The sequence below is a fragment of the Protopterus annectens genome, chromosome 11.part0, assembly GCF_019279795.1.
Source record: "Protopterus annectens isolate FY-2018-M chromosome 11.part0, PAN1.0, whole genome shotgun sequence".
In the NCBI taxonomy this organism is placed as follows: Eukaryota; Metazoa; Chordata; order Ceratodontiformes; family Protopteridae; genus Protopterus; species Protopterus annectens.
This window is the reverse complement of record NC_056745.1, coordinates 568,373,831-568,399,947: the sequence shown is the minus strand read 5'-3', so window position 1 is coordinate 568,399,947 and position 26,117 is coordinate 568,373,831. Positions and strand designations below refer to the sequence as shown.

Sequence of the window (26,117 nt, the reverse complement as noted above, 5' to 3'; positions counted from 1 at the left end):
TTTCTACCTGGGCCTTCTCTGAAAAAGGGCAGGCACTGCCCAGTCAGACTTACCCAGTCAACAAAGACAAATAAATAAATAAATAAATAAATAAAGATATAATTGCCCCTAAACTGAATTCTGGAACATAACGATGAAAGGCTTAAGTGATGCTGATTTTATCATTTCCTCACATGGCAGTAGCTACATCTCATTTTGCTGGGTGGCTGATACGGAAAGGAAGTTAAGTTTGCAGAAAGCATTTAGTGAAGAGATATCAAAATGGTGAATGTCATGCTGATGTCAGAGTATGAAGAAAGGCTTAAAACATGCACACACATGCACACACTAGAAGAGAGAAAATAAAAGAGTGATATGACATTGGTATATCATAGTGTTAAAGTGAAAATAAGGTTATCAGCTGGCGCTGAGGCAGAATGAGAAGAGAGAAACATAAATGCATCTTACCAGGAAGGGGATAAGTCAAAGGTGACTTTAGGAAAATGGCTGTCAACCAGGTACATGGAAAACACTATTATAGGCTAAAGCAGAAGGTAGGTAAACACAAGAGGGGGCCTAACAATGTCTTGATAGAGGGCAGCTAGAAAGAAGGTGCTACAGAGGATTATCACCTACAGAGGTTTTGGTTAGCATGACACATATTCAACAAAACATATGCCTTCTTCCAGCTTATTTTGTTTGCACATCCTCCATCAAGTGTACCCAATAATTATTCAGTATAATGTTAATAAACTGACATACATATGCAGTAATATCACCTGGTACAAAAAAATAAAACTGAAAATGGACATGAATGAGGTGATATCTTTTACTGGTATTAGAAAACATTTATGGGGGGGTGAAGGGTGGCCCAGTGATGCAGTATAGCAATGGAGACTGCTGTCTCACCTTTTGTCTTTCCCTTTTTCATTTCCTATGTCAGGTGTCTCCTATACAGAGTCTGTAGGTCTTCCGTATCTTTGTGGGATTTGCTTGGGTCTTCAGTTTTCTCTCCAATTCCAAAAGCATGTTAACAAGTGAATTGGTGATGACCCAAATGACTGTAGGTGTGTGTGTACAGTATATGTGAGTGTACGCATCCACTAATGGACTGGTATCCTGTCCAAGACTGATTCTAGGCCGAGTGCCCATTACTTGCTGAGATAGGCTCCAGTGCTCCCATGACCTGAACAGAACAAACTGGGTACTGGCATAATGAAAATACATGTAATTCCATACTCTGCATAGTAGGCTCTGAACTAGGCTGTACAACTGAATAACTGAAGTGGTATTGTTTCAAAAAAGGATACACAGATCATTTTCCAGGTTTTGTACTCAGTACAAAGATAAATAAAGTTAAATCTAGTTGCATCAAAGCTCATTATCACAACACTAATTGACTGTAGGTGTGCTGCTGCTGCAAAAACAAAATTTCCATTTTGAATCAACCTGAGTCAGAGGATTGGAAGAGGTCTCATAAAAACATGGCATGCAGAAGGTTGGCAAAGTGATTAAGGTGTTTGCTTCACTAATGCAATGTACAGGGACTGATTCTCACCTTCAAGGAAATTGGCAAGGCTTTAAATGGCCCACAAGGGCAGCTAGCCTAGTATATAACTCTAGTATATACCTATGAATGCATCTTTGACTCAAGATAGATGAAAATGAAGATGTTTAAATTCCTGGCCTTGACAGAATGGAACTATGACAAGACTTTTAAAGGACAAAGCTAAGTTCATCCTTTTCACAATACAACAAATATACAATATTACATGTAGTGCAAGTACTGCATTCTATGGTTTGCCCATGTTATACAGCAAACACTGCATTGCTGGCCCTCACTTCTGGATTCTACCCTCTCCCCTCCCTCTGCCACAAGCTTTCTTGAATAAGCCTGTGGTGTCACTGCTCATCAGTGGATCATTCCACTTATTTGCTGTCATCTGTTTAAGAGCTCTTTCACAGTTCCAGCCTGAAGTCAGCTCCCACAGACTGCATCCAACATATTTTCCAGCTTCTCTGTCCTTCCTCCTTATATCTACTCCTGCAAGATCTTATGCATGTATTTCATGGCAAATCTGTCACTTTTTTTCCCAGGCTGCATAGTCCCAATCTTCCAACCCTTTCATTATAATGAAACTCTGCCATTCCACTTATTACTCTTACTGCCTTCTTCTGTACATCTCCAAATATTGCACTTTTCTTGTCTTTGTATTTTCTGCAGAAAAGAAAAAAGTTCTCAAGTTTTAGCCTCATTCTTTTCTTGTAGAGTGAAGGTATGATTTCTGAGCACCTGATGCCTATACCTCACACAATATAGCCACACATTCTGTTGGCTTTCACTGCAGCCTCTCTGAGGCCAACAAAACAGACTCAGTGTTACAAGTCTGCATGACTCAGGGCTTTGGTGTCATACCATAAGGCTGCAGAACAAAGACATCACCTGATACACAAGCTCTTACTCCGATGAGTTAATCTGATGTTATTCTTGTAACAGAAATAGGAAGTATTTCTGTGCTTCTAAAAATGGGATTCATAATAGTAAACAATTGCAAATAAGGAGCAGACTATATTAAAAAGACAAAAAGAGGTTTTGTTATGTCGTCTATTTATTTTGATGTCCTTCTTTCAGTCTTGAAAGATGCAAGACCCCTTTTCTCAGAAATAAATGCACAAATAAATAAATACAAGATTTTGCACTGCACAGCATACATTTTAGATTCAAAATGTTAATATTTTAAAGTATTGAGTCCTAAACAAAAATAAGGTGAAGTCTAGTTTCACTTTCTCCATTATAAATCTGAAAAAAAAACAGGTAAATAAAAGAGGCATTAGTGACTGAGGGGAAAAAGTACATTACCTGGTACTGGACGGGGCTCCGGACATACAATTCTTCCATTAGTACATTGGCTAGCATAGAAAACATAAAACAAATGTCATTTTTCATACTCATCAGAATACTTTATCTTGGTACATGTTGAACACTATCATTTTTTTACCCTCATTGGTAAGAGGTTATAGCACTTTAAGATCATTTTATTGTACATGACTCAAACCTAAATCACAGTCTTGCAAACTATAAAATGAGTATTAGTCTGGAGCATTGGCTGAAATAAGTGTATCCCTGTACAGAAATGACAACAACTAATCACTGTATCATCTGCTATGTAAGCAGGTTTTCTACAGTGGAATCACATTTTGAGGATTTTCCCCTTCTGTTTTCCTCAGTGCAATGCAATTCTTAATGTTCTTGTTTTAGCAGCATGTGTACCTCATGCTTACATGTGTTGTGTCCTCAAATGTCAATGCAATAAATGTATACTCAGACACTGTACCTAACGCTTCTCTTCCCATTCAATAATGCATGAAAACAAATCCACAATATAGGAAAAAAATACACAAGATACTTTTTCAGGGTACAGAAAAGCAAGACAGAATTTGACCAGACATAAAGGCAAGTTAAGAGAGTAATAATCATACTGTCAAGAAAGTTTTTTCTTGCATCAACTGGCCTGATTTGTATCTATACCGCTCAACTGTCCAGATTTTCACAGAATGTCCAGATTTTTGCTTCATATTTTTGGTCTATTCTTCATAACATTTGTGGTTTTCTGACAAATCACTGGTATGTTAACACCAACCCTGTTACTATAGCAACTTTCTAAGTTCCTAAGAGCAACATGTAAAATCTGTCCCTATTTTTGGGCCTTTGTTCCCCCCATTTTGTCAGGCTTTGTCCTGATTTCTTGTATGTTTGTAACACTCAGACACATTCTGTTCAACCAGATAAAAATTCACAAGCTGCTATCACCACCGCTGAGCTTGTTCTGGCCCACCACTAATTAACATTCCATTTTTTTGAATTCTGAAATTCACTCTCAGCTGTATTTTGCAAGTTTAATATTTTTAAATAATCAGTTTATACACTAAAAATACTATTTTATGAAATTTAAAATTTAGTGAAGAGCATCTGCTATTGTTAGCTTATGAATTACATTTATTGCAAATTCTGCCTCAGTAAAAAATACATACACACATATATATATATATATATATATATATATATATATATGTGTGTGTGTGTGTGTGTGTGTGTGTGTGTGTGTGTATAGATCCCTATCAGATTGCCAAAATTTCAAAACTCCAAAGACCATATGGCCGAGACCATATGTCCGAAGTCTTGAAATGCCGAAAAAAAAAAAAAAAACAAGAAAATTAAACAAAACAACTTACCTGTACATTTTTGCAGGCCCCCTGCACCCCCCCACACCCTCTGCTACTTAAATATCCCAACTCCGAGATTCCACTACAATGAGGAAAATGGGAAATCCTGGTTCAGCACTATACGGTGATCCCAATAAACAGTTTTCAGAGTTTCAAAACTTCGGCTATATATATATATATATATATATATATATATATATATATATATATACATGCGTATGTGTATTTCTGCCTCAATATAATATATATCCATACTATCTATATCTTTATATATATATATATATATATATATATATACCCATATGCACTCAAAAAAGCACAGTAAAATGGTAGAAGGATTACTCTAGCCACTAGATGATGCAAGTACAAGTTTTAGGAGTTCCTTGATGACAACTCACTTGAAGACGTTAGTGGAAATACTTGCTTTTCAGTTTCCAAGAAGAAAGAAAACACTGCTCTTTTCCTCTCTTCCTCCTTTTTTGAGGACTTTGTCTTTGCAGTTCACAGCTATAAAGTACGATAAATTAGAAACTGCTATCTAATGCCTGGCCTCACCTTAGGCTAATGCAGACTGGTATTGGTCCTTTCACTAGCCTGCTATAACCAAACTTAATCGGTGTGATATGGAGTCCTGTTCCCAGGGTTATTAATCCTTCAGTCAGCAGCCCGATGCAAATAACTCTCTACAGTTGCAAATGACATTAGTGTCTCTTTGGCCATTAATGCAGTTCTGTACCAACGGAAATTTCACCCACCAGGAAATGTAACTCTAGCCTGTGGCTTTTTAGTATCCTTGATCCAGGTAGTCAACATCAGATACTTATATGTCTAGTCTTCTAATACTGGGAAACATCAATTTCTCAGGTGTTAGCCTTTATTAATCTCATGCACAAACAATACACTCTGGTTATTCCTGCTTTGGGATTACCTCTCTTCTCTTACCACAAACCTGCATTTGAACCAGAGTTGAACCAGTACTTTTTTGTATACAGAACAACTAGTGATAGTCTTGACTTCTTGGTAGCCTTTATCACCTTCCCTGTGGGGCACTCAATAGTGTTTTAGACACTGATGAGACATATCCTACCACTACACCCTGGTAATTATGCCTCACAGGGTAACTTTAGACCTGTGGCAATATCAGCCTCACCCATTAAAAGTTACTGTCCCCAGAATCAGGGTCCTGAGAGAGATCTTTGTGCTCCACTCAGCACCAGAAAATGCTTTACTAAATCTTGCCACATTAAACCAAAACCCTGATGTGAGTAGGTGCCATAGCACTTCAATAGCCTTGTAAGGATAGCCTTCCCTGCTTCTCCTGACAATTCTAAGTTGAGAAAGGTCCTTAGAATGATGCAGGAGAAGGAAGGCGGTCATCCAGTACTATCCCATCTCTACAAAATAGACAAGAGCAAGCACGCAGAATCCCATAGCAGATGCCATGTTTTGCCCCACCTACAGAAAACATCTTCAAGAATCTAAGAACAGTGCACTGAACATCAAGATACCATGCATCCGAACTCGGGGACAGCTGATAGGACTTTTTATCTGTCTGGAGACTGATTGGTATATGATGATTCCCATACGCTTGACCAGACCATAACTGTTACTATTTTAAAATGCACCCACTTCCCAGGCACAGGCCAAATATCCATTAGATAAGAAGTTGAAAGCTGCGGCAGGCTGAGAATTTATGTTTGTCCTTTATGTCTCTTTTCAGGGTGTTAAGCTGTATGACTCAAATACTGTCCTTACGATGAGGTCATGTGGACAAGTTTAGAAGTCCCTCTGGCAAACTACCCAAAAATGATAACAAGGAATATTTTGAGGGTCAAACCAATACAGTTGCAAGTGGGGTTTCCTTAGTGTTGAAGCACACCTCATTGAGCTGAACGCAAATCATTTAATGTAGAAGTAAAGCAGTGTTCCACAGCTCCACTTCAGACTGGGGGTTGTTCTACTTTCCATTCTCTGATTTACTCCCAAATAATAATTCTGGACAATCAACACAAGGAGAAAGGGGGCCAATCAGAGAGTGACTTCCTGAGGATAAATAACCAGTCTGATTACAGGTACAAGTCCATGGCCTCAGGAAAGTCTACTGAGCAATCCCAAAGCACAGACGGAAATCTAAAATAACTGGATGTGCTGTCATCTTTATTTTACCTCACTACATGCAGTTGCTCTTATTTCAAAAACTAGGGACAAAGGCAAACTACAGCTAGAAACACAGCTCCCCAATCAGAGACATATTTTTCACTTGGAAATTTGTTGAAATAACAGGTGTTGAATTAGCATGTATTTTTTTACAGGATATGAAGTCTGAAACTCAAAAGGTCTATCATTATTTAGTGTCTGCAGTCTAGCCATTGTCCTAGTAGGGATAACCCTGTCAACAAAGTATAAATAAATAAGACATAAATAAATAAAAATCTTTACATAGCATGTATATTTAGTAAAAGGACTATGGCCATGGCCATAATACACTTTTTGCATTGTGCAAGAATAGAGCATTACACATTTTGACAGTTTCTCACACATTACTATGGTCTGTGTTCCACATGGCCACCTAGCAAGTTGAGATCTGTGGCAGTCTCTTTGATGGATTTGGTCCATCTATAGGAAGAAAGGAAGTTTGGCATCCCTGTGCTGTCTATGAGCGATCATGACTGCAATTGTTAAAAAAAACAGCACAGCAGCTTCAGTTGTCAGACGTTGCTTGTGTGTGTGTGTGTGTGTGTGTGTGTGTGTGTGTGTGTGTGTGTGTGTGTGTGTGTGTGTGTGTGTGTGTGTGTTGGTTAGGGACACCCGACAGCTACCTTTAAAAAATGACAGTCTGACACTTCATAGATTGTCTATAAGCACTTAATGGCCGTCTGTAAACTGCAAACTCGTTTTTAAAGTAGCAATGGACTGCAACCTTTAAAAAAATAAAGAACAGTTTGACTGCTTCTAAGGAATATGCTAATCACTGTTCCCTACAAGTTGGCAGCTGGGATATATCAATCTCTATCTGGCCTTCCTTTGGCTATAGGTTTGGGTGGAATATGACTCCATGGACAGTGATCTTGCTGGCTGAGTAGGCATTGTTATGTTACGACATGAATATAGTACTTGCCATTTAATCATTTGTTTATTTATTTTTGTGAATGCTAACAGAAACAAAAATTTCCAGTAAATGATATGGAATGTACAATGCAGGCTGAAGTTGTCGGAAAACTTACTACTTTCGCCACCTATGCAGGGATCACCTTGCCCTGTGCCCTTTAACTAATATAACCTTCTCTGGGGACTGCAGACCCTTGGGATGAGTTAAATTAAAAAAAACATATATAGATATTTATTGCTGATCAACTGATGGCTGTGAAAGAAAATGGGAAAACCCTTTCTACTGTGGGTATAAAATTGTATCCACCTGAATGAGTCTTCTAACAGTCACAGAGGAGACAGTGGAGATATATATATATATATATATATATATATATATATATATATATATATATATATATATAGGTTCCCTTTAAATCATCGAATGTTCAGAACATCGAAGTTCTGATCATCGAGACCAGGTTTAAACAAAGGTTTAAAGTGGAAGTGCCAAGTAAGTGAGATTGTGGAATGTTGGGTGTGTATGCAGAGCAGCAAGGTGCCCTGCATGTTGTGTGTGTGTGTGTGTGTGTGTGTGTGTGTGTGTGTGTGTGCCATCTGAGTGTTGGCATTGAAGGTAGAATGCGGAAATCTCCGTTTAGCCACCGCATATAGCGGTAAACGGGAGATTTCCCTTACCCCACTGTAGTGCGATCTCGGAGTTGGAATATTAAACTAGGTGGGGTGTGGGGGGCACAGACTCCCACATGGGGGTTGCAGGGGGGCAAAACCCCCTGCATAACGCAGTGTTTGTGATTTTTTTTTTTTTTTTTTTTTTTTTTTTACGGTTCATTTTGAATTTTTGATATTCTGAATATTGATGTTCTGGTCTCGATGATCAGAACGTCAATGTTCTGAACATTCGATGATTCAAAGTGAATCTGTGTATATATATTACAAGAATCGACAAGGTCAAGAGTGAACTTGTAGAGCCAGGACAAATCCAGTGTCAGGCATCAAGATTGCTGGATCAATTTTGGGGTCAGCAGTATGTCCTGTCTATGTAAACAGTTCGCATTTGGTTGGTCAGCATCAGCTCTAACTCCAGCCAATGTTCTGTGGAGGTTGTCGTAGGTAGACTGTCCCTCAGTATGTTGGTGTGGTGAAACAACCATTACTAATGCATGAGTCATGGATACGATAACCTATGGGTAATTTTTATCCCCTTCCACACATCTGTCACAGCTGTTTTTGAACTTGCAAAACTGATTTGCATGGTATGTGCATAGTTTTGATAGCACTTTCAGTATGAATATATGGTTAAACCATACATTTTTGTCCCCTTGTCAGGGGAACTGATTTGAGGTTATTTAAAATGAAATGCCATAAAGTTATAGGTATTATACCAAGAATTTGTTTGTCTTTTCGGCTTTCCCTGATTAGGGGTCACCACAGTGTAAGTCCAGTCCGCTAATCATTGGCAGTCACTTTTTATGGTGCTGAGTTGCCAGCCCAACACTCAACCTTCAGCAAAGGCATGTCCATTCAGGCATGTCTTTCGGAGGCCACTCGACTGCGGGGAGGGCATGCAGACTCCACACAGAAGGCACTCCAGTTGAGAATCAAACAGGAGAACCTCTTGCTGTGAGGTAACAATGCTACTGCTGTACTACCGTGGATAATGTGGTATTATACCCAGAATAATTAAGTGTAATAGCATAATTCTGTTGTGGCTTTGATTCACTCACATAAAAGTATCACTAAATTGCTTCTGGTTGAAGAACACTAAATAAAACAAACTGGCAACTTTACAAGAAAAAATATAATTAGAAATATATGTTATGTTCTAGCCTAAAATAGTTTTCTTCAAAATCTCATTTTTCCCCCAACAGTCCAAATATTGGTACTTTGTAGTATTTTCCTGAAAATAGAATATCAGTGTCTTCAGCTTCAGAGTTAGTACAAAGTGAAGAACCTTCCAGAACTGAAAATATCTGTCAGAATTTAAAAATCTGCAGAAGTGAAGAAGTACATTTGCTTTAAAGTGTTACTGTGGTTGAAATTAAAAGTGTAATATGCAGCCTCAAAGTTCTCTAGCAACATGAAAGTTTTACAAAAACCGGAAGCTTTGGATCAAGAAATTATTGTCAGCCAAGGAAGAATTTGTTATTTATTAGGCATCTGTTCATTAAAATAGCACAAGGTCCCACATATACTATAGATGCTTGTACTATAAAGAGCATAACAGAACAAAACACAACATTTGGTGAGATAATTCATTCTTTAGTAAAAGACAAAAATGTCTGGCATAAGAAATTATGTAAAGAGTTGCAGGAGTTTGAGAAAAACAGACCTGACCATATTAGGCAGTATGGATAATTAGCTGAGATAATAATGTGTGCAAAATAAAATAGTCAAAAATAAGGTAAAAATAGAAAAGAAAGTTAAAATGTGTTGCAGCAGTAATGGATATGAAAAAGTGAGCTATGACAGAATCCAGAATGGAGGTCACAAAATGCTTGTACTGTTTTAATTCATGACATAGTAGATGTACCTATAAACTTGAGAGGAAACATGCAAGCAAAATTCTGTGCATTCTAAATATACAGATTTAGAACAAAAACATGAAAATGAGTTATTTGATGCAACTTTTGAAATGAATCCCCTGTATTATGAAGTCTCAAAATGCTTCATTTCTGGCAAAAAAAATACCCAAAGTGATGAAGAAGGAAATAATCAATCTGTTACAAGCTGACTAGAGGATTCCAAGCTCTTACATGTAGGGGATGGGAGTTGATGAAGGTCTTGGACAATGAGGCATTCAAGCAACTGGTACATGAGTGTATAGAAAATATAGTACTCTGGACAAGGTCCTAACCAGTGCAGAGGACATCATGAATGTGAAGATTAAGGTACTGTTGTCCAGCAGTGATCACAAATTTAAGTGATTACAAGTGGACATGGTCCTAACCAGTGCAGAGGACATTGTGAAGATTAAGGTACCGTTGTCCAGCAGTGATCACAAATTTAAGTGATTACAAGTGGACATGATCCTAACCAGCGCAGAGGACATTGTGAATGTGAAGATTAAGGTACCGTTGCCAGCAGTGATCACAAATTTAAGTGGTTAAGAGTGGACATGGTCCTAACCAGTGCAGAGGACATCGTGAATGTGATGATTAAGGTACCGTTGCCAGCAGTGATCACAAATATAAGTGGTTACGAGTGGACATGGTCCTAACCAGTGCAGAGGACATCGTGAATGTGAAGATTAAGGTACCGTTGCCAGCAGTGATCACAAATTTAAGTGGTTACGAGTGGACATGGTCCTAACCAGTGCAGAGGACATCGTGAATGTGAAGATTAAGGTACCGTTGCCAGCAGTGATCACAAATTTAAGTGGTTAAGAGTGGACATGGTCCTAACCACTGCAGAGGACATCATGAATGTGAAGATTAAGGTACCATTGCCAGCAGTGATCACAAATTTAAGTGGTTATGAGTGGACATGGTCCTAACCAGTGCAGAGGACATCGTGAATGTGAAGATTAAGGTACCGTTGCCAGCAGTGATCACAAATTTAAGTGGTTACGAGTGGACATGGTCCTAACCAGTGCAGAGGACATCGTGAATGTGAAGATTAAGGTACCGTTGCCAGCAGTGATCACAAATTTAAGTGGTTACGAGTGGACATGGTCCTAACCAGTGCAGAGGACATCGTGAATGTGAAGATTAAGGTACCGTTGCCAGCAGTGATCACACATTTAAGTGGTTACGAGTGGGGTAACAGTGAAAATAAAAAGGTAGAGATAACGATGCATGTTATAGCAAAGTACATTATGCTGGGCTGGGAGAGGTGATCAAGGATGTGTTCTGACACTGAGACAGATAGAGAGACAGCAAACAATCTCCAAAAATGGGTTAGTAATGGAGCACTCTGGAATACTGACAAAAGTGTGATGAAGTGGCAGAAAGAGAAGAAGGCCAGTCTAGCTACAAAGGGACATGAAACTAGCAAGTAGGAAAACATATAGGGCCTGCAAAAGGTAGAAACCATGGGTGGAGAAGTGGAGGAAGCATACTTCATCTAGGCTATGCTACAAAGATAGTAAGGGCAGTGAAGTATAAACCTGATGGGAGTCATCAATGAGGGCAACGGAGGGAAGCAAAGGCTTTCTAGGTACATGTCAGAATGAATGAAAGGAGAGACTGAACTGCCCAGGCCAAACAAAGATACAAGGGAGATCACAGAAGACTGGGAAAAAGCAGTGGGACTGAATTAATATTTTGCTTCAGTATTCACAAAGGAAAGCAAAAGAAGAGGACCATGCTGCAAAAGAGGTGGAATCAGAGGTGAACGAGGGAAAGAACAGTGGACAGACACTAGAACAGAGAGAGATAGAGAGAACGGAAGAAGCAGTTCAGAGAAAAAAATAGATACTCTTAGGGTAGATAAAGCTACAGGACCAGATGGGCTGACTCCCAGATTCCAAAGAAATCTGATCACTTGTTAATTCAGGAATTAAAGATGTCCTGAGGATAGCAGTTATGTTATGTTGTGCAAGGGGTGGAGCAATGAAATTCTGGTTAGTGGCTAGTAGAATACCACAGGGGTCTGCTCTGGGTCTAGCACTCTCCAGTGTGTTTTTCTCAGACTTAACATAATGTGATGGCAATATGAAGGGAATATTCTAAACAGGAAGGAAGGAGGGGGAAGGAGGAGGAGGTGCAAGCAGCAGAATGCAATGACTGCTTGGGTCTCTGAAAGTATCTTTTCACAGAGAGAGAAGTCTGTGAAGCCATAGAATGGACTACCAAATGGGAGTAGGGGAGAGAGAGAGAGAATCCACATGTAAATTCAAGAGAGTACGGGACAAGAAGAAAATGGTAAGGGGGGATACTGAGATGGAGAGGAGGTCAAAAAATGTTAAGACATATAAAAAGGTAGACTAGATAAGCTTCTCTCCTCCCCCTGGCATCAAGTTAATGCAGCTAGTCATTATACTGCGTAATCTCTTTCCAATGTCTGCTAGCTGCTGGTAAAGATAACAAGAATATTACCTCAAACCCTCTTTCCTGACATGTCTGCCACCTTCTTAGTCTTGCTTGCTGCAGCCTCAGATGCCTCTTACAACAGGTCAATGGTGCTTACATGCACCACAACATGTCTACCCCTCCTTATTTAAAATCAGTTTGTTCACTTCCTTCCATGATTTATACAGTCTAAGACCCAAGACTGTTTTCTCCAAGGTCTTGTCTCTCCTTTTTCATTCACCTAAACTCTTGATCTTCCTTATGATTAAGTCTCCAATCACCAAAATCCTTATCTATTTCCCCACACTGTCTCTAGTCTTCGTTGCTTACTCCCCATGCCATTACACTTTCTGTCTGTAACATGTCTTCCTCCACTTCCTCCATTCTCAGTCTGTCACTATCTGTAATGACTGTTTCTCCCTATGTAGTATGTTCATTATCTTCCCCATACATCCTGTGCTCTTCTTCTAAGGCCTCTCAGTTGTAATTCTAATTTATCCTCTACCTCTCCTGACTGGATAAGCGCCCCACCCTGCCAATTTGTATCCCACTCGCACTATGATGCTGGTTCCTGCCTGGCCACCTCTGGCTCAGTTTCCCCCTAATACTTCTCATTTGTCTGCATCTTTATGTCGATACTCAGCTTCTTTCTCCTTGTCATTCCTTTCATAGTTGCATCTCCCACTTTCACCTTTCTCCTTACTCTGTGCAACCCTACTTGTCTGTACTCCTCTGACAACCTCTGACCACGTATATTCTCTTGCTCTCTACATATCTCCATAATAACTTGTCCCATCCCATCCTGTCTACAAGCCTCTTTTTGTCTCCTCTTTTCCAGTCCCGCTTTACACAATAGACAGTCTGCTAACACTGCTATCTTCAATTCTGTGCAATAAAGCTACCCCCTTTTCTAGCACACCTCATATTATCACCCATCCCAAGGCTCCCTAACCCAAAGAGCTGTTTCTCATTATAAACACATCACAGAACATTCATTTTATGTTCCATTCTGGGATCCCTACATTTACTATTGTTTGTTTGCAGATAAGCCTTTTCTACTGTCTATGTGAAATACTAATAATTTAGAGGTTTTAATTCAATTTTTAAAGTATTACAGTATGCACCTAGTGGTGGGGGAAATATGAATGGGAAAATAACTTAAATTTGATCAGTTTAATAGACAGAATAATTAGGCACAAGTATGGAGGACAATATTTTTGTTGGAAAATACTTTTAAACAAATGGAATTAGAAAATGCTTTATATATCTATATGGATTCACTTCAGAAGCCTGAAATATCACAAGCCTGAATTTCATAATCCGGAAGACCAAAAGCCCGAAAATTCAAAATCCTGAAAACTCAAAAGCCTGAATCCCATAAGACTGAAAACACATAGGATACATATACTGACTGAAGACAACACAAACCAGATTACATTCCACCAAAAATAAGCAGGGGGGCAAGCCCCCCCGGTACCCCCTCATGTTGGGAGCTGCACCCCTCACACCCTCTGCTACTTAAATATATCAACTCCAAGAATGCATTTCACTACACTTTCATGAGTTGTGTTGTAGTATAGCAAGTTAAAAGGGAACAGTACTAAGGTTACAACAGGCAGTTATGAAACATGTGATGGTATGTTTGCCATTTTTTTCTGTGAAGTGCAATCTTGAAGTTGATAAATTTAATTAGCAGAGGGTGTGGAGGGGGGCTTGCCCCCCTGCCCATACTTGGTGAAAAGTGCTATCCTTTGTCTTGTATGTGTTTTTGTGTGTCCTTGTACTGGACTATTGTTATTCTTTGTGTTCTGTATATTTTCAGTCTTTTGGGATTCAGGCCTTTGAGTTTTCAGAATTTTGAATTTTCAGGGTTTTGGTCTTCCGGATTATGAAATTCAGGCTTCTAATATTTCTGGCTTCTGAAGTGAATCCATATATATATATATATATATATATATAGATATAATATATATACATATATATATATATATATATATATATATATGTGTATATATATATATATATATATATATATATATGTATATATATATATATATATATGTATATATATATATATATATATATATATACACACATATGTATGATCCCATTTGATCCAGCAAATTTATGTTTCATCGAAATATAAATTCACTAACTGACTTACATGAAAGTGCATTTTTTCAAAAATGCACTTTCGTGTAAGAACAGAATTAAAAAAATAAATAAATAAACAAATGAAATAAAAACATGCAGTTTGCATGTTACTTTAGTTGTACATTAACGTTTAGTGTTGATGTACAACTAAACAAACTATTGCTGAGATCGTGGTACAGTGGGGATAAGGGAATATTCCCTTTTCCTCATTGAAGTGTGATCTTGGAGTTTGAATATTAAAGTAGGGGGGTGTGAGGGGGTGCAGGGGGGCTGGCCCCTTGCATAGTTGTGTTTAGTGTGTTTTTTTTTTGTTTAGGTTTTAGCTTTTTTTTAAATGAAAGTGCATTTTTGAAAAAATGCAGTTTCATGTGAGTTTGCGAATTTACGTTTTGATGAAAAGTTAATTCGCTGGATCAAAGTAGATCAATATATATATATATATATATATATATATATATATATATATATATATATATATAAATAGATATATCAAAGTCAAAATAAACTTTACTGTCATTTAGTACTACACACTTGTAGCCTAAACGAAATTTCATGCATCAGCTCAGTTCTTGAGATTATAAGAAAAGTGAAACAATAAACTTAACTAACAAATACAATACTACTTCCAAAACATGCAGAAAGAGAAGAGACATTTACCAACACTCAAAAACTAAAGGAATACCCTTCCCTGAGTTAAATTAACTACCCTATTTAAAGTAATACAAAACACACTACAGATTGAAATGCCTACGTTATTTGTCTAATATTGCACTTGAATGAGTTAAATAATACTGACTATGGATATAATAAATAAATATTGCACTTACTTGGAATATATGTAGGTATATATTGCAAAAATAAATAAAAATTGAGTTATGTTTCCAGACCCCTGGGACTAGTGCCCGAGGTCAAAAGTCTAATCACTGTAGGGTAGAAACTGTTACTGACTCATGTAGTCCTGTAGTGGATGCTGCAATATCTTTTGCCCAATGTCAGAGTTGTAAACAGTCCATTTGCAGGATGCGTGTTGTCCTGTATTACTTTGGTGGCCTTTCAGATGTTTCTTGCAGAATAAAGATGTATCAGTGGAAGACTGGAACCTTTTACCTTCTCTGCAATCCTCACCACTCTTTGTAGCACCTTCCTTTCTGTAATTGTGCAGCTTCCAAACCACACTGTGAATTTGCAGGTGAGGATGTTCTCTATTTCACCTCTATAGATGGTGGAGAGAATATGAAGAGGAAGTTTGGATTTTTTCAACATTCTTAAAACATGGAGGCAATGATGCACTTTTTTGACCAGTTGGTTGGTGTTTCCCGACCACAAGAGATCCTCTGATATATGTTCACCCAGGCATTTCTTACTCTTAACACTCTCCACACTCTCACCATTGATCCTGAGCACTGGGTGGTTTGTTCCCCTTTTCCTGAAGTTGATGATAATCTCTTTGGTCTTGCTTACATTCAGATAAAGGTTGTTCCCCTTGCAGCAACTGATCAGAAATTCCACCTCCTCTCTGTATGTCCTTTCATCCTCCTTTGTGATGAGTCCCACGACTAAGGTGTCATCACCAAAGGTGATGATATGGTTGGACTCATGTTTAGCATAGCAGCCATGGGTCAGGATGGTGAATAACAGTGGGCTGAGAACACATCCTTGTGGAACCCGGTGTTAATCGTGATGCACTTTGATGTGTTCTTATCTGAACAAACCCTGTCGTCTCTATATCAGGAAGTCCAGGATCCAGTTACAGAAATGTTTACTGATTTCTAAATGAGCCAGTTTTTCTGTCAGCTGCACAGGTACCACTGAATTAAATGCAGAGTTGAAGTCTATGAAACGCATCCAAACATAGTTGTCTTTGCCCTCTAAATGCTCAAGGGAGATGTGTAGTACTGCTGATATGGCATCAGCCATGGATCGATTAACTCTGTACGCAAACTGCAGAGGGTCAAAATCAGGAGGTAGACATGATGAAAGATGCTTTTTGATTAGCCACTAAAAAATTTTTCATAACAGTGGATGTCAGAGTGACTGGTCTGTAGATGTTAGGGCTGGAGGGAGTGGTTTTCTTAGATAGTGGGAAGATGTTAGTTTCCTTGAAGCATGAGGGTACTTTTGCCATGGCAAGAGAGGTGTTAAATATTTCCTTCAGTGCTGTACATAGTTGGTCAGCACAGCCTTTTAACACCTAACCCAGTATGTTATCAGGGCCAGCAGCCTTCCTGGGGTTCACTCTCCCTAGCTCTTTTCTTACCTCCTCTGTGCTGAGGCTGAGTACTGCATCCTTCTCATCAGTATGTAGCTTTAGTGTAACCTGTTGTTTCTTTCCTCATATCTCCCAAAGAAGCTGTTCAAACTGTCCAGGAATTCATGCTGTCCTCTCACTGTGCTGACCTGATATCTCTCTCTCTCTCTCTGTATGTATATATATATATATATATATATATATATATATATATATATATATATATATATATGTGTGTGTGTGTGTGTGTGTGTGTGTATATACAGAGAGGGAGGGGGGGGGGCTAAGTTAGCCTGTGCTGGCCACCAGGTGGCACTATTGGGTCAAAAACTGTTGCTATGCGAATATAAAAATCTAAAAAAAAAAATCTAAGTATAACAACATTTCTTTGTCAACCAGGTGCAAATAAAAATGTTACTTAACATAATAGTTTGGGCTATGCCACTTGTGTGACTCAAGTATGGTAAATGAAGTAACAGTATAAAAGAAAAGGCTGCATGTTTAGAAAATTAGTTGTGCAGTCACAAAGACATCATGGGCATTGTGCAGAGATCTAGAAATTACATCTTACATGATTATGCTGGCTTTTTTAAAATTTAGGAACTATGACAGGGAAATACTATATACAAATGAATCCTGACTCTGGGTCAGCAATAATGCTCTGAAGAAAGTACCAGTAGTTCTCAGGGCTGGGAGAGAACATAAACCAAAGTAAATAGCATTGCTAAGAAAGTACTACTGCCAAAAAATGGTTCAGCAATATAGGTAGTGCTGTAAATCAAAAAAAGGTTAACATTTCTAGATCTTGATAGATAAGGAACACAGTAACATACTAGGTAAGTGATCACAGGGACCATAAGATACTTAGCCATATACAACCTTAAGTAGAAAAACTTAAAAGTTCTTGCTAGTTCTCTGAGTTTTAGAATATATGAAATAATGCAGGGACTCCGCTTCTCACTATCTCAAATATTAATTGTTAGAAGGTCGAAAAGCAAATTTCTTACTTCAGCTGTAATTCAGATGACTGAACATTAAGAAATGAGAAAAGGAAATGCAAGAAAGAAAAATGAGGGAACTAAAGTACTTCTATGATAGAAAGTGTAAAGCATTACCCCGTTTACAGGATGGAGACAGATTAAGATTATAGAAGCCATAAGAAGGTCTGCAACTTGAAAGTAAAGTTTCTGGTAAAGCAGTGGACTGAAGAAAAGACTGAAAACTGCAGAAAAGAAGCCTCATACATTTATATGTCACATACTTGAAATGGATTGTTTAAAAGACAAACAATTGTCTAAGCTTGTAGTAAAAGGCCAGTGCTACAGACAGATAAGCATCGTTCAAATTGATAGCTACTTACCATTGAGTCATCAGTTCTACAATAATATTTCAGTTTTATAAAATGAACTTTAAAGGTGACTTAAAAAGTTTACACTGAATGCTAAAGGTCAAATAAAATGCAGTACCTGCAATAATATATTATCAGTTTGTCTTTTAAATCAAAGTTCAAGAGGAACAGCATCCAGAATTTCACAATTAGTCATAATTTAGGAAAACAGGTACAGTGAAAACTGTGGTAAGAAAAACTAACAGAGAGGTACTCCTGAAGTAATGACCCTAAGTGAAACAGCAGCAAAGTAAGAACCGGTCCTAAAGCAAATTCTCCAAAAAAAAATAATGCAAATTTATGGCTGTATGGACTGCTGCAGAGTTAAAAAATGACTCAAAGTACACAAAAGTTTTGCTTATTGAAGTATGCTTTGAAAATGTGCAAAGTTTTATTTTGACATAAATAGTCAATGAAAAGTATCAATATTATACAACCAATATAACAGTGTGTGCATGTTGTGTGTGTGCATATATATACATATATATATATATACATATATATATATATATATATATATATATATATATATATATATACACACACATATATATTTTATTTTTATATTTATATAGCTATATCTTCCTATACACTGTCAGACTGACAGCTAACAGTTTGGATTTTCCAGCTGCTGTGGCACTAAACGCAGTTTCTTTCCCAAAAAGGGTTGTACCCATCATCAGGATGTTGTGAAAGTCTTTTACTCAAGATATATTCATGAAACAAGCAAAGTATTCATTTCTGGACTGTACAGAAGCAGCAGAAACCCCTTTGGCTTCTCCAGCTTGATGACAAAGTATTTGAGTTCTTTAGTACAGGTCTGAGTAACTCTACTACCGAGGTTTACCTGACACTTATGTTTGATTTTTATGTTTGGGAATATGATCCCTCCTTAGAATCTTTAAGCATTTATAAGATTTTATAAGTCACTTTTCTTCTCAAGTCTGTGTTATGGTGACTCTATATAAAGGGTCTATGACAACAGACTGAATACACTAAATATCGAACGGCCAGAAAATTGAAATGCAGGTAATAGAAACACATTTTGTGGGGGGGGCGCACCCCCCCCTGATAAATATATATACTAACTCCCAGATTGCACTGCAGTGAGGAAAGGGCAAATTTCCTGATTTTCACTGTACCATGATCTCATAAATCAGGTTTCTATCACCAGCATTTTTGGTTTTCCGGCTGTTCGATATTTAGTGTATTTGATCCGTTGTCATGGACCTCTATATAAATGATCCTTTGTTATTATAATATGAAATGAAATACTGCCATTGCTTTTAATATTGATTCTAAATTAAAACTGCCTCATCATTATATTTTTGCGAATATTGTAGTCCTTTTGCTAGAGTAAGCTCTAAATGAATTTTATAGGATCATAGGAGGTTACTAGGCTAATGGCCCTAGGGCCCTTTCAAGCCTAGCTAAAGGTTGCTCCCCAACAATAAATCTTAGTTAGCACCTGTTGCCCTTTCAATGAGGGACACAAGTGGAACTCCTGGGACAAATTTGTGGTTTCCCATCCACTCATCAAGGTTGTGCTTGAAAAGGGTCAGCGATGTACTCTGTTTGACATGTAGGGGAAGTCTATTCCAGAGACAGGGCAGCCTCTGGGAGACAAACGTGTCACTCCAGCAGGTTTTTGTTGATGTTGCATATTAGATTTAGGCCTATTGAGTGGGTAATGCAGGAGGAGTTAGACTTATGGATATGGAGCATCTCTAGTATGGAAAGGTCTGAGATTACCTTGCAGACGAGACACAGATCACCTCTGAGTAATCTGTACAATACCGAATAGAGTGATAGTGATTTGAGCCTGTCCACATAGGACAGTTGTTGGAGGCTATAGATTCTCTTTGTGAAGTATTTCTGTGGCCTTTCCAGCTGGTGCAGGTGTTTGGAAAGGTACATACCAAATGGTGCATTGTACTCAATTATTGGCCTAATGAGGGAGGAGTACAGAGAGGTAATAATCTCCTTTTTTCTGTCTGCAATCCCTTTACTTATGAGATGAACCAAGTAAAAGCCTTTTCTGACTACTACTGCTACATGATGGTCGAATGTGAGATTGTTGTCAACCTGTGTACTCAGGTCTCTCACAACATGCCGTGTGCTTAGGTGGTTGCCTTTGATGTGGTAATCAGTAGGGGCCATGTTTCTGCTGAATGGTATGATAATATATTTTTTGCATTTAACTTTAGGCCATGACTTTGGCACCAGTCATCTGTTGCTGTGAGACCCTCTTGTAGTATGTTGACATCATTTGGGGAATCAATGACAGCACGCAACTTACAGTTGTCCACAAACTTGGTCAGCCACAGGCCTTTTTTCTTTGCCTGGACCACTGAGAAGTAGATGACAAACAGTAGGCATCCCAGGACAGATCCCTGGGGAACACAACTAGTGACAGGTCTGCTGTCGGGGTTGGAGGCACCTATTTTGATCTTGTGGGTCCTACTGGTGAGCCTGTTGGTCACCTACCTGATGATATAGGGATTTACGTCACGTTGTGTTAGTTTTTCAATGATGCCCAAGTGTAGGATTGTGTCAATGGCTTTGGCCAAGTCAAGGCAAGTTGTATTTACTGACTTTACCTCATCCAGGGCCTTGGTGACAGTCTCAAAAAAGTCAACCGGGTTAACCAGGAAAGAACTGCCCTTGATGAATCTGAACTGGGTGGGATCAAGTGCTTGGAGATTGCCTATGTCCTTGTTTATGAGATCCAGAATAATATGCTCCATGGCTTTACAGATCAGACTTGTCAAGGTAATGGTGTGATAATTTCCAGGGTCAGTAGTGGCACCACCTTTGTGCAAGGGGTGACAATGGCAGTTCTCCACTCTACTGGAATGAAGCCTGTACATAGGCTGTGATTGAATAGGGTGCTCAATTATGGAGCCATTTTTTTCTGCAGATGGTGGAGAATACAGCTTGGGATACTATCAGATCCCATAGAAGCTTTGTTCTTTGCCTTGGATAGGGCCTTTAACACTTGATCTATGGAGATGTGAGGTGCAGGACAAGTATTGAGGATGCCGAATGGGCCTTTGCATGTGAACGGGGGTGAAGTTTGCACTGAACCTATCTGCTAGCAGGTTGGCTAAGTCAACAGGATCAGTGTAAGTGGTACCGTGAAGTACTAATTTGGAACAGACCCAGGCTTTGCCATGGACATTCCTGATATAACTGAAGAAGGCTTTGTGGTTTCCCTTTGTTTTAGAGACTAGTTTCGATTCATAATTGGCTTTGGAGCTTTTCACTAATGATCTAATTTGCTTGTTGAGGCTAAGTAGAGAGTTCTTCCAATTGGAAATGCATGTCTTTTTACCCTTGGACAACAGTTTATTCATTTTATTGTAAAGCCTATTGATAGAGGATGTCCACCAGATAGGTTTGTGTTTCTTTGAGGAGCAGATTTTAGTTCTATTGGGTATGGCTGAGTCTGTGCAATTATACAGGTGCTTGTATACTGCATTGGCGTACTGTTCAGCATAGTTGTCTGTATCCTCTGAGGGGGACAGCTGTGTGAAGCTACTGATACCCTCTCTTTGGAGGTTGTAGTCAGCTTTTGAGAAGTTTTTTAGCCTGGTTATGGCTGGGGGGGGTTGGGCAGGATAGAAACTTTGAATGTCACAGACCGATGGTCTGATCTCACCAGGGAAGAACATATTATGGGGGTGGTACAGCAGTTGCCCATGTTGGTGAGAACCAAGTCCAGAATGTTATCTCCCCTTGTGGGAGATGAGACAAGCTGGTCTAGTGCATTAGAACTGATGAAGCCAAGAAATCACTGGGTGAGTGCATTAATGTAGGAATAGTTCACTTAGTCTATGGTGGGGTAGTTGAAGTCACCAAGGATCAGGGTATTAGGGGGTACCTTGATGGAGGGAATTAGGTCCAGGTAGGAGGAGTGGGTGTCCTGAACCATGGAGGGGGGATCTATAGCTGGCTGTAACTTGGATGGGTGTTTTGCCAACTGTCAGTTGCACCTGGAGTAGTTCTAGTGTGTCATGCTGGCAAACCAGTCTGGAGGTGTACCTCTCTTTAATGAAGATAGAGACTCCACCACCTTTATTCTTCCCAACCTCATTTTGGGGTTAGAATGTGTGGAATGGGTAAGGCAGGGGTGCTCTCTGCAGCCTTGAATCAAGTTTCCATGACTGCAAAGATGTCGGCATCTTTCAGTGCGAGGAGAGCCCCCAGTGATTGCATTTTTAGATTAAGGCACCTAGTATTAAGCAGCATGACCTTCAATTTACTTTTTACATATCTTTTATGTTGGAAGATTTGTCTTTGGGACATTGCCTAGAAAAGGCATAATGTGGGAGACAAGAGTCTTGGCCAGAATCTAGAATCTCAAGGTTGACAGATGGAGGCCATTTCTGGCAAAGCATCAAGGCCTGTCATCCATGTCATCCCAGGAAGACAGATGCTGGATCCCCTTGGATCCAAAATGGAATTTTGCTTAACCTTTCATATTTAAGTAGCAGTATTTACTAGTTTAAAAAAAAATCATCTTTATAAAATATTTATAAACTCATCGAGTCTCTATAAGAATATTAATTTATTATAAAATATGTATAAGAGTATTAACCTCATAATGTCTTCTTGGGATAAGTTATATACAAAATTCCTTATTACTATATTTACAGACACATCTCGTTTAAGAAACAGCAGCTAAAATTTCATATTAAAGGCATAACAGACATTTGTAAAATATTATGGTAGCAACTGAGATTACATTACATTAATGTAATGTAGAAAAAATTCTTACAAATATTGGAATAAACAAATAGTAAAAAAAATGATGCATTACAGAAACAAGTCATACACATATTTATGTAAGAGGTCATTTTTGGGATTCAGTCAGATTTGGCATGCTTGCCAAATTCATCACTTCTCTACCTAAAACTATGTTAATCAGTTCTACATCCACAAGTCAAAGTTGTTGCCCTGTTTTGTACTTCCAAAAGTTGCATTTGCTATATAGACGACACAGCAGCTGTTTTGTGATAGCATTTAATAACTAGTGCAGACTTACATTGACTTCATTATTAATTGAATCTTCAAGACTATACTGACTCTAGAGGCTTATTTCATTAGTTTGAATTAAAATACTGCTTGTACAGAAGACTGGTAAACAGTTACACCCTGCATTTGTGTGGTGAATATATCTTTCCCTTACCCACGGCTATGGCTTTGGTGACTGCTTCAAAGTAGTCTATCAGGTTTAGGAGACATGATCTGCCTTTTACAAACCCAAATTGGGTGGGTTCCAGAGTTTGGAGATTACCAATGTCTTTGTTTATCATTTCCATGATGATACATTCCATGGCCTTGCAGAACAGGCTCATTAGGCTAATGGGGCAGTAGTTCCCAGAGTCTGTGATGGCTCCCCCTTTGTGGAGTGAGATAACTGTCACTGTGCACCATTCTGTGGGCACAAAGCCTGAGGTGAGGCTATGATTGAACATGGTGTTTAGGTGGGGTGCCAGTTCATTCTGTAGTTCATGTAGAATGCCTGGGATGTTGTCAGGTCCCATGGATGCTGTGTTCTTAGCTTTGAAGAGTGTGTTTTTTACCTGTGCAGCCGTGATTACAGGAACTTTGCATTCTTCCGGTATAGAAATGGGCCCTTTAGGAGGTCAGATGGGGGTAAAGTTAGCACTGAACCTATCTGCCAGGATGTTGGCAATATCAGTTGTTTCTGTATATTTAGTGCCATTGTGCTGTAACTCAGAGCAGATCTGAGCATTGCCATTGAAATTCTTGACATAGCTATAGAATGCTTTGCGGTTGTCTTTAAAATCAGTGACGATTTTGTTTTCATAACTAGCTTTGGAGGATTTTATGAGGGATCTCAACTTCTTATTGAGGCTGACCTGGGAGTTCCTCCAATCATGGGATTTTACTCTTTTTTGCAACAGTTTTTTTCTTCTGTTGTAGAGTTTGTTTATGGCAGGGGACCACCAGATTGGCTTCCTTTTTTTGGAGGATAGCATCTTGGTTCTGCTAGGGATAGCACGATCCATGGACTCATTTAAATGCTTATAAAGTGCATTTGTGTAGGATTCAGCAGTCATACCTCTATTGTCCATCTGCATGGGTGTCGTGAAGTTTGCCACTTCTGTCTTAAGAAGCGTGAAGTTGGCTTTGGAAAAATCTTTTACGTGATTTCCCTAATGGGGGGTGGGTGCAAGATGTGGATGTCTAGGGTGATTAGCTTGTGGTTGGATCTGACCAACGAGGAATTGACCTCTGGTGTGGAACACTGGTTGGCTATGTTGGTAATGACCAGGTCTGGGATATTGCTGCCCCTGGTGGGGGAGTGGAAAAGTTGATCCATGGCATTGGAATTTATGAATTCCAGAAAACGTTGAGCAAAAGAGTTGACACATGAGTAGTTTTCCCAGTTAATGGTGGCGTAGTTGAAACTGCTCATTATTAGGGTGTTGGGTTGTACCCTAATATTTTCCAGTCTATCAAGAAATGAGGAATGGGAAGCCTGGGGCATGGTGGGGGATCTGTAGCAAGTTGCAATTTGGATTGCAGTCTTGCCCAGAGTTAGTTGCACTTGACAGCATCTGCAGGACAACATTATAAACTACGGAAACACTTTACAGTCTGGTTTTTCCCCACAAACTCTGCACCATTGGTGTACACATGCGGGGGCATTTTAACTGGAAAAGTTTTAGGGGCTGCCATTGCTTTGATCCATCAGTATGTGCTAGAGGCTGAGGTTAGTGAGGAGGATAATGCTGACAACCGCCACAGACCTAGGAGGAGGAGAAGAGTGTTCCGACCCAGGGTAACTTACCAGGGGCTACATGATCTAGAGATAGTAGCACACTACAGGGTGAACAGAGACATTCTTCAGCAAATCATTGAGCTGTGTCGGCCTCAACTCAGACCCAGAGTCAACAGAGGGGAACCCATCCCAGTGGATACCAAGGTATGTGTAGCCTTAAGAATACTAGCTATGGGTACTTTCCAAAGACCTAATGGGGACATCATGGGGGTCTTAGAGGAATCTGCATCCAGGGTACTCCACCAGTTCCTGGATGCCATGCTACCATATGCCGGTGAGCATGTTTACTTCCCCAACACCTGTGAGGAGAGGACCAGTAATATGCATCTCTTCCACCATGTTGCAGATTACCTGGAGGTACTGGGTGTAATAGACTGCACGCACATCCACATCAAAACATCACCCGGTGAACAGGTTAGGCTCTACATAAACTGCAAGGGCTTCCCCTCCATCAACTGCCAGGCTGTGTGCAATTCCCAGGGCATTATCATGAATATGTGTGCTGGCACTCCTGGAAGCTATCACGACTCCCACATCTGGCATTCATCACAGCTGTACCAGGCATTTGTCAGTGCGGGCATCCTGTATGACCATCTGGTGGGGGATGCTGGCTATACACTGGAGCCGTGGATGATGACACCCATCAGAAATGCACACACACCCACACAAGAATGCCATAATGAGGCACACACACAAACCAGGATCATTATAGAGGGTGTGTTTGGGATGCTCAAGTCACGGTTCTACTGCCTTGACATATCTGGTGGAGCCTTGTAGTACTTTCCAGCCACATGTGCACACATGTTCATAGTATGTGTCATGCTACACAATATGATCCTGTGGAAACTGCTGCAGCAGGAGCAGCACGGGGAAGGGCCACACAGCCCACCACCATTGCCAAGGTCCCCACAGGCACAGAGGAACTCAGAAGAGGAGGCCCCTGGGCCTGCTCCTGTAGGCAGATTGAGGCATGTCCAGTATGCTCAGGCACTGGTAAAGAGGCAATACATAGCACACACACTGGACCCCAGGGACTGACCCCACTCTCTGACTCACACACACAGTAAACTGGATGACACACACATCACATTACATGCAACTTACCATGTATAGGCAGTTTATTGTGTGCAACCAACATAGGCGTCCCTCAAGCACCATCCTCACAACTGCCGCTGGCACAAGGTAAGTCAG

At 39.5% G+C, this 26,117-nt stretch overlaps 1 protein-coding gene across 1 annotated transcript in view; it reads right to left on the bottom strand.

The window, feature by feature from the left end:
* OTOGL (otogelin like) overlaps positions 1 to 26,117 on the bottom strand; it is a 3,472,886-nt gene that overhangs the window by 2,276,798 nt on the left and 1,169,971 nt on the right. The window contains exon 22 of the mRNA XM_044088067.1: positions 2,840 to 2,889. Coding sequence (XP_043944002.1) covers positions 2,840 to 2,889 — 50 coding nt within the window. The remainder of the gene's footprint in view (positions 1 to 2,839; positions 2,890 to 26,117) is intronic.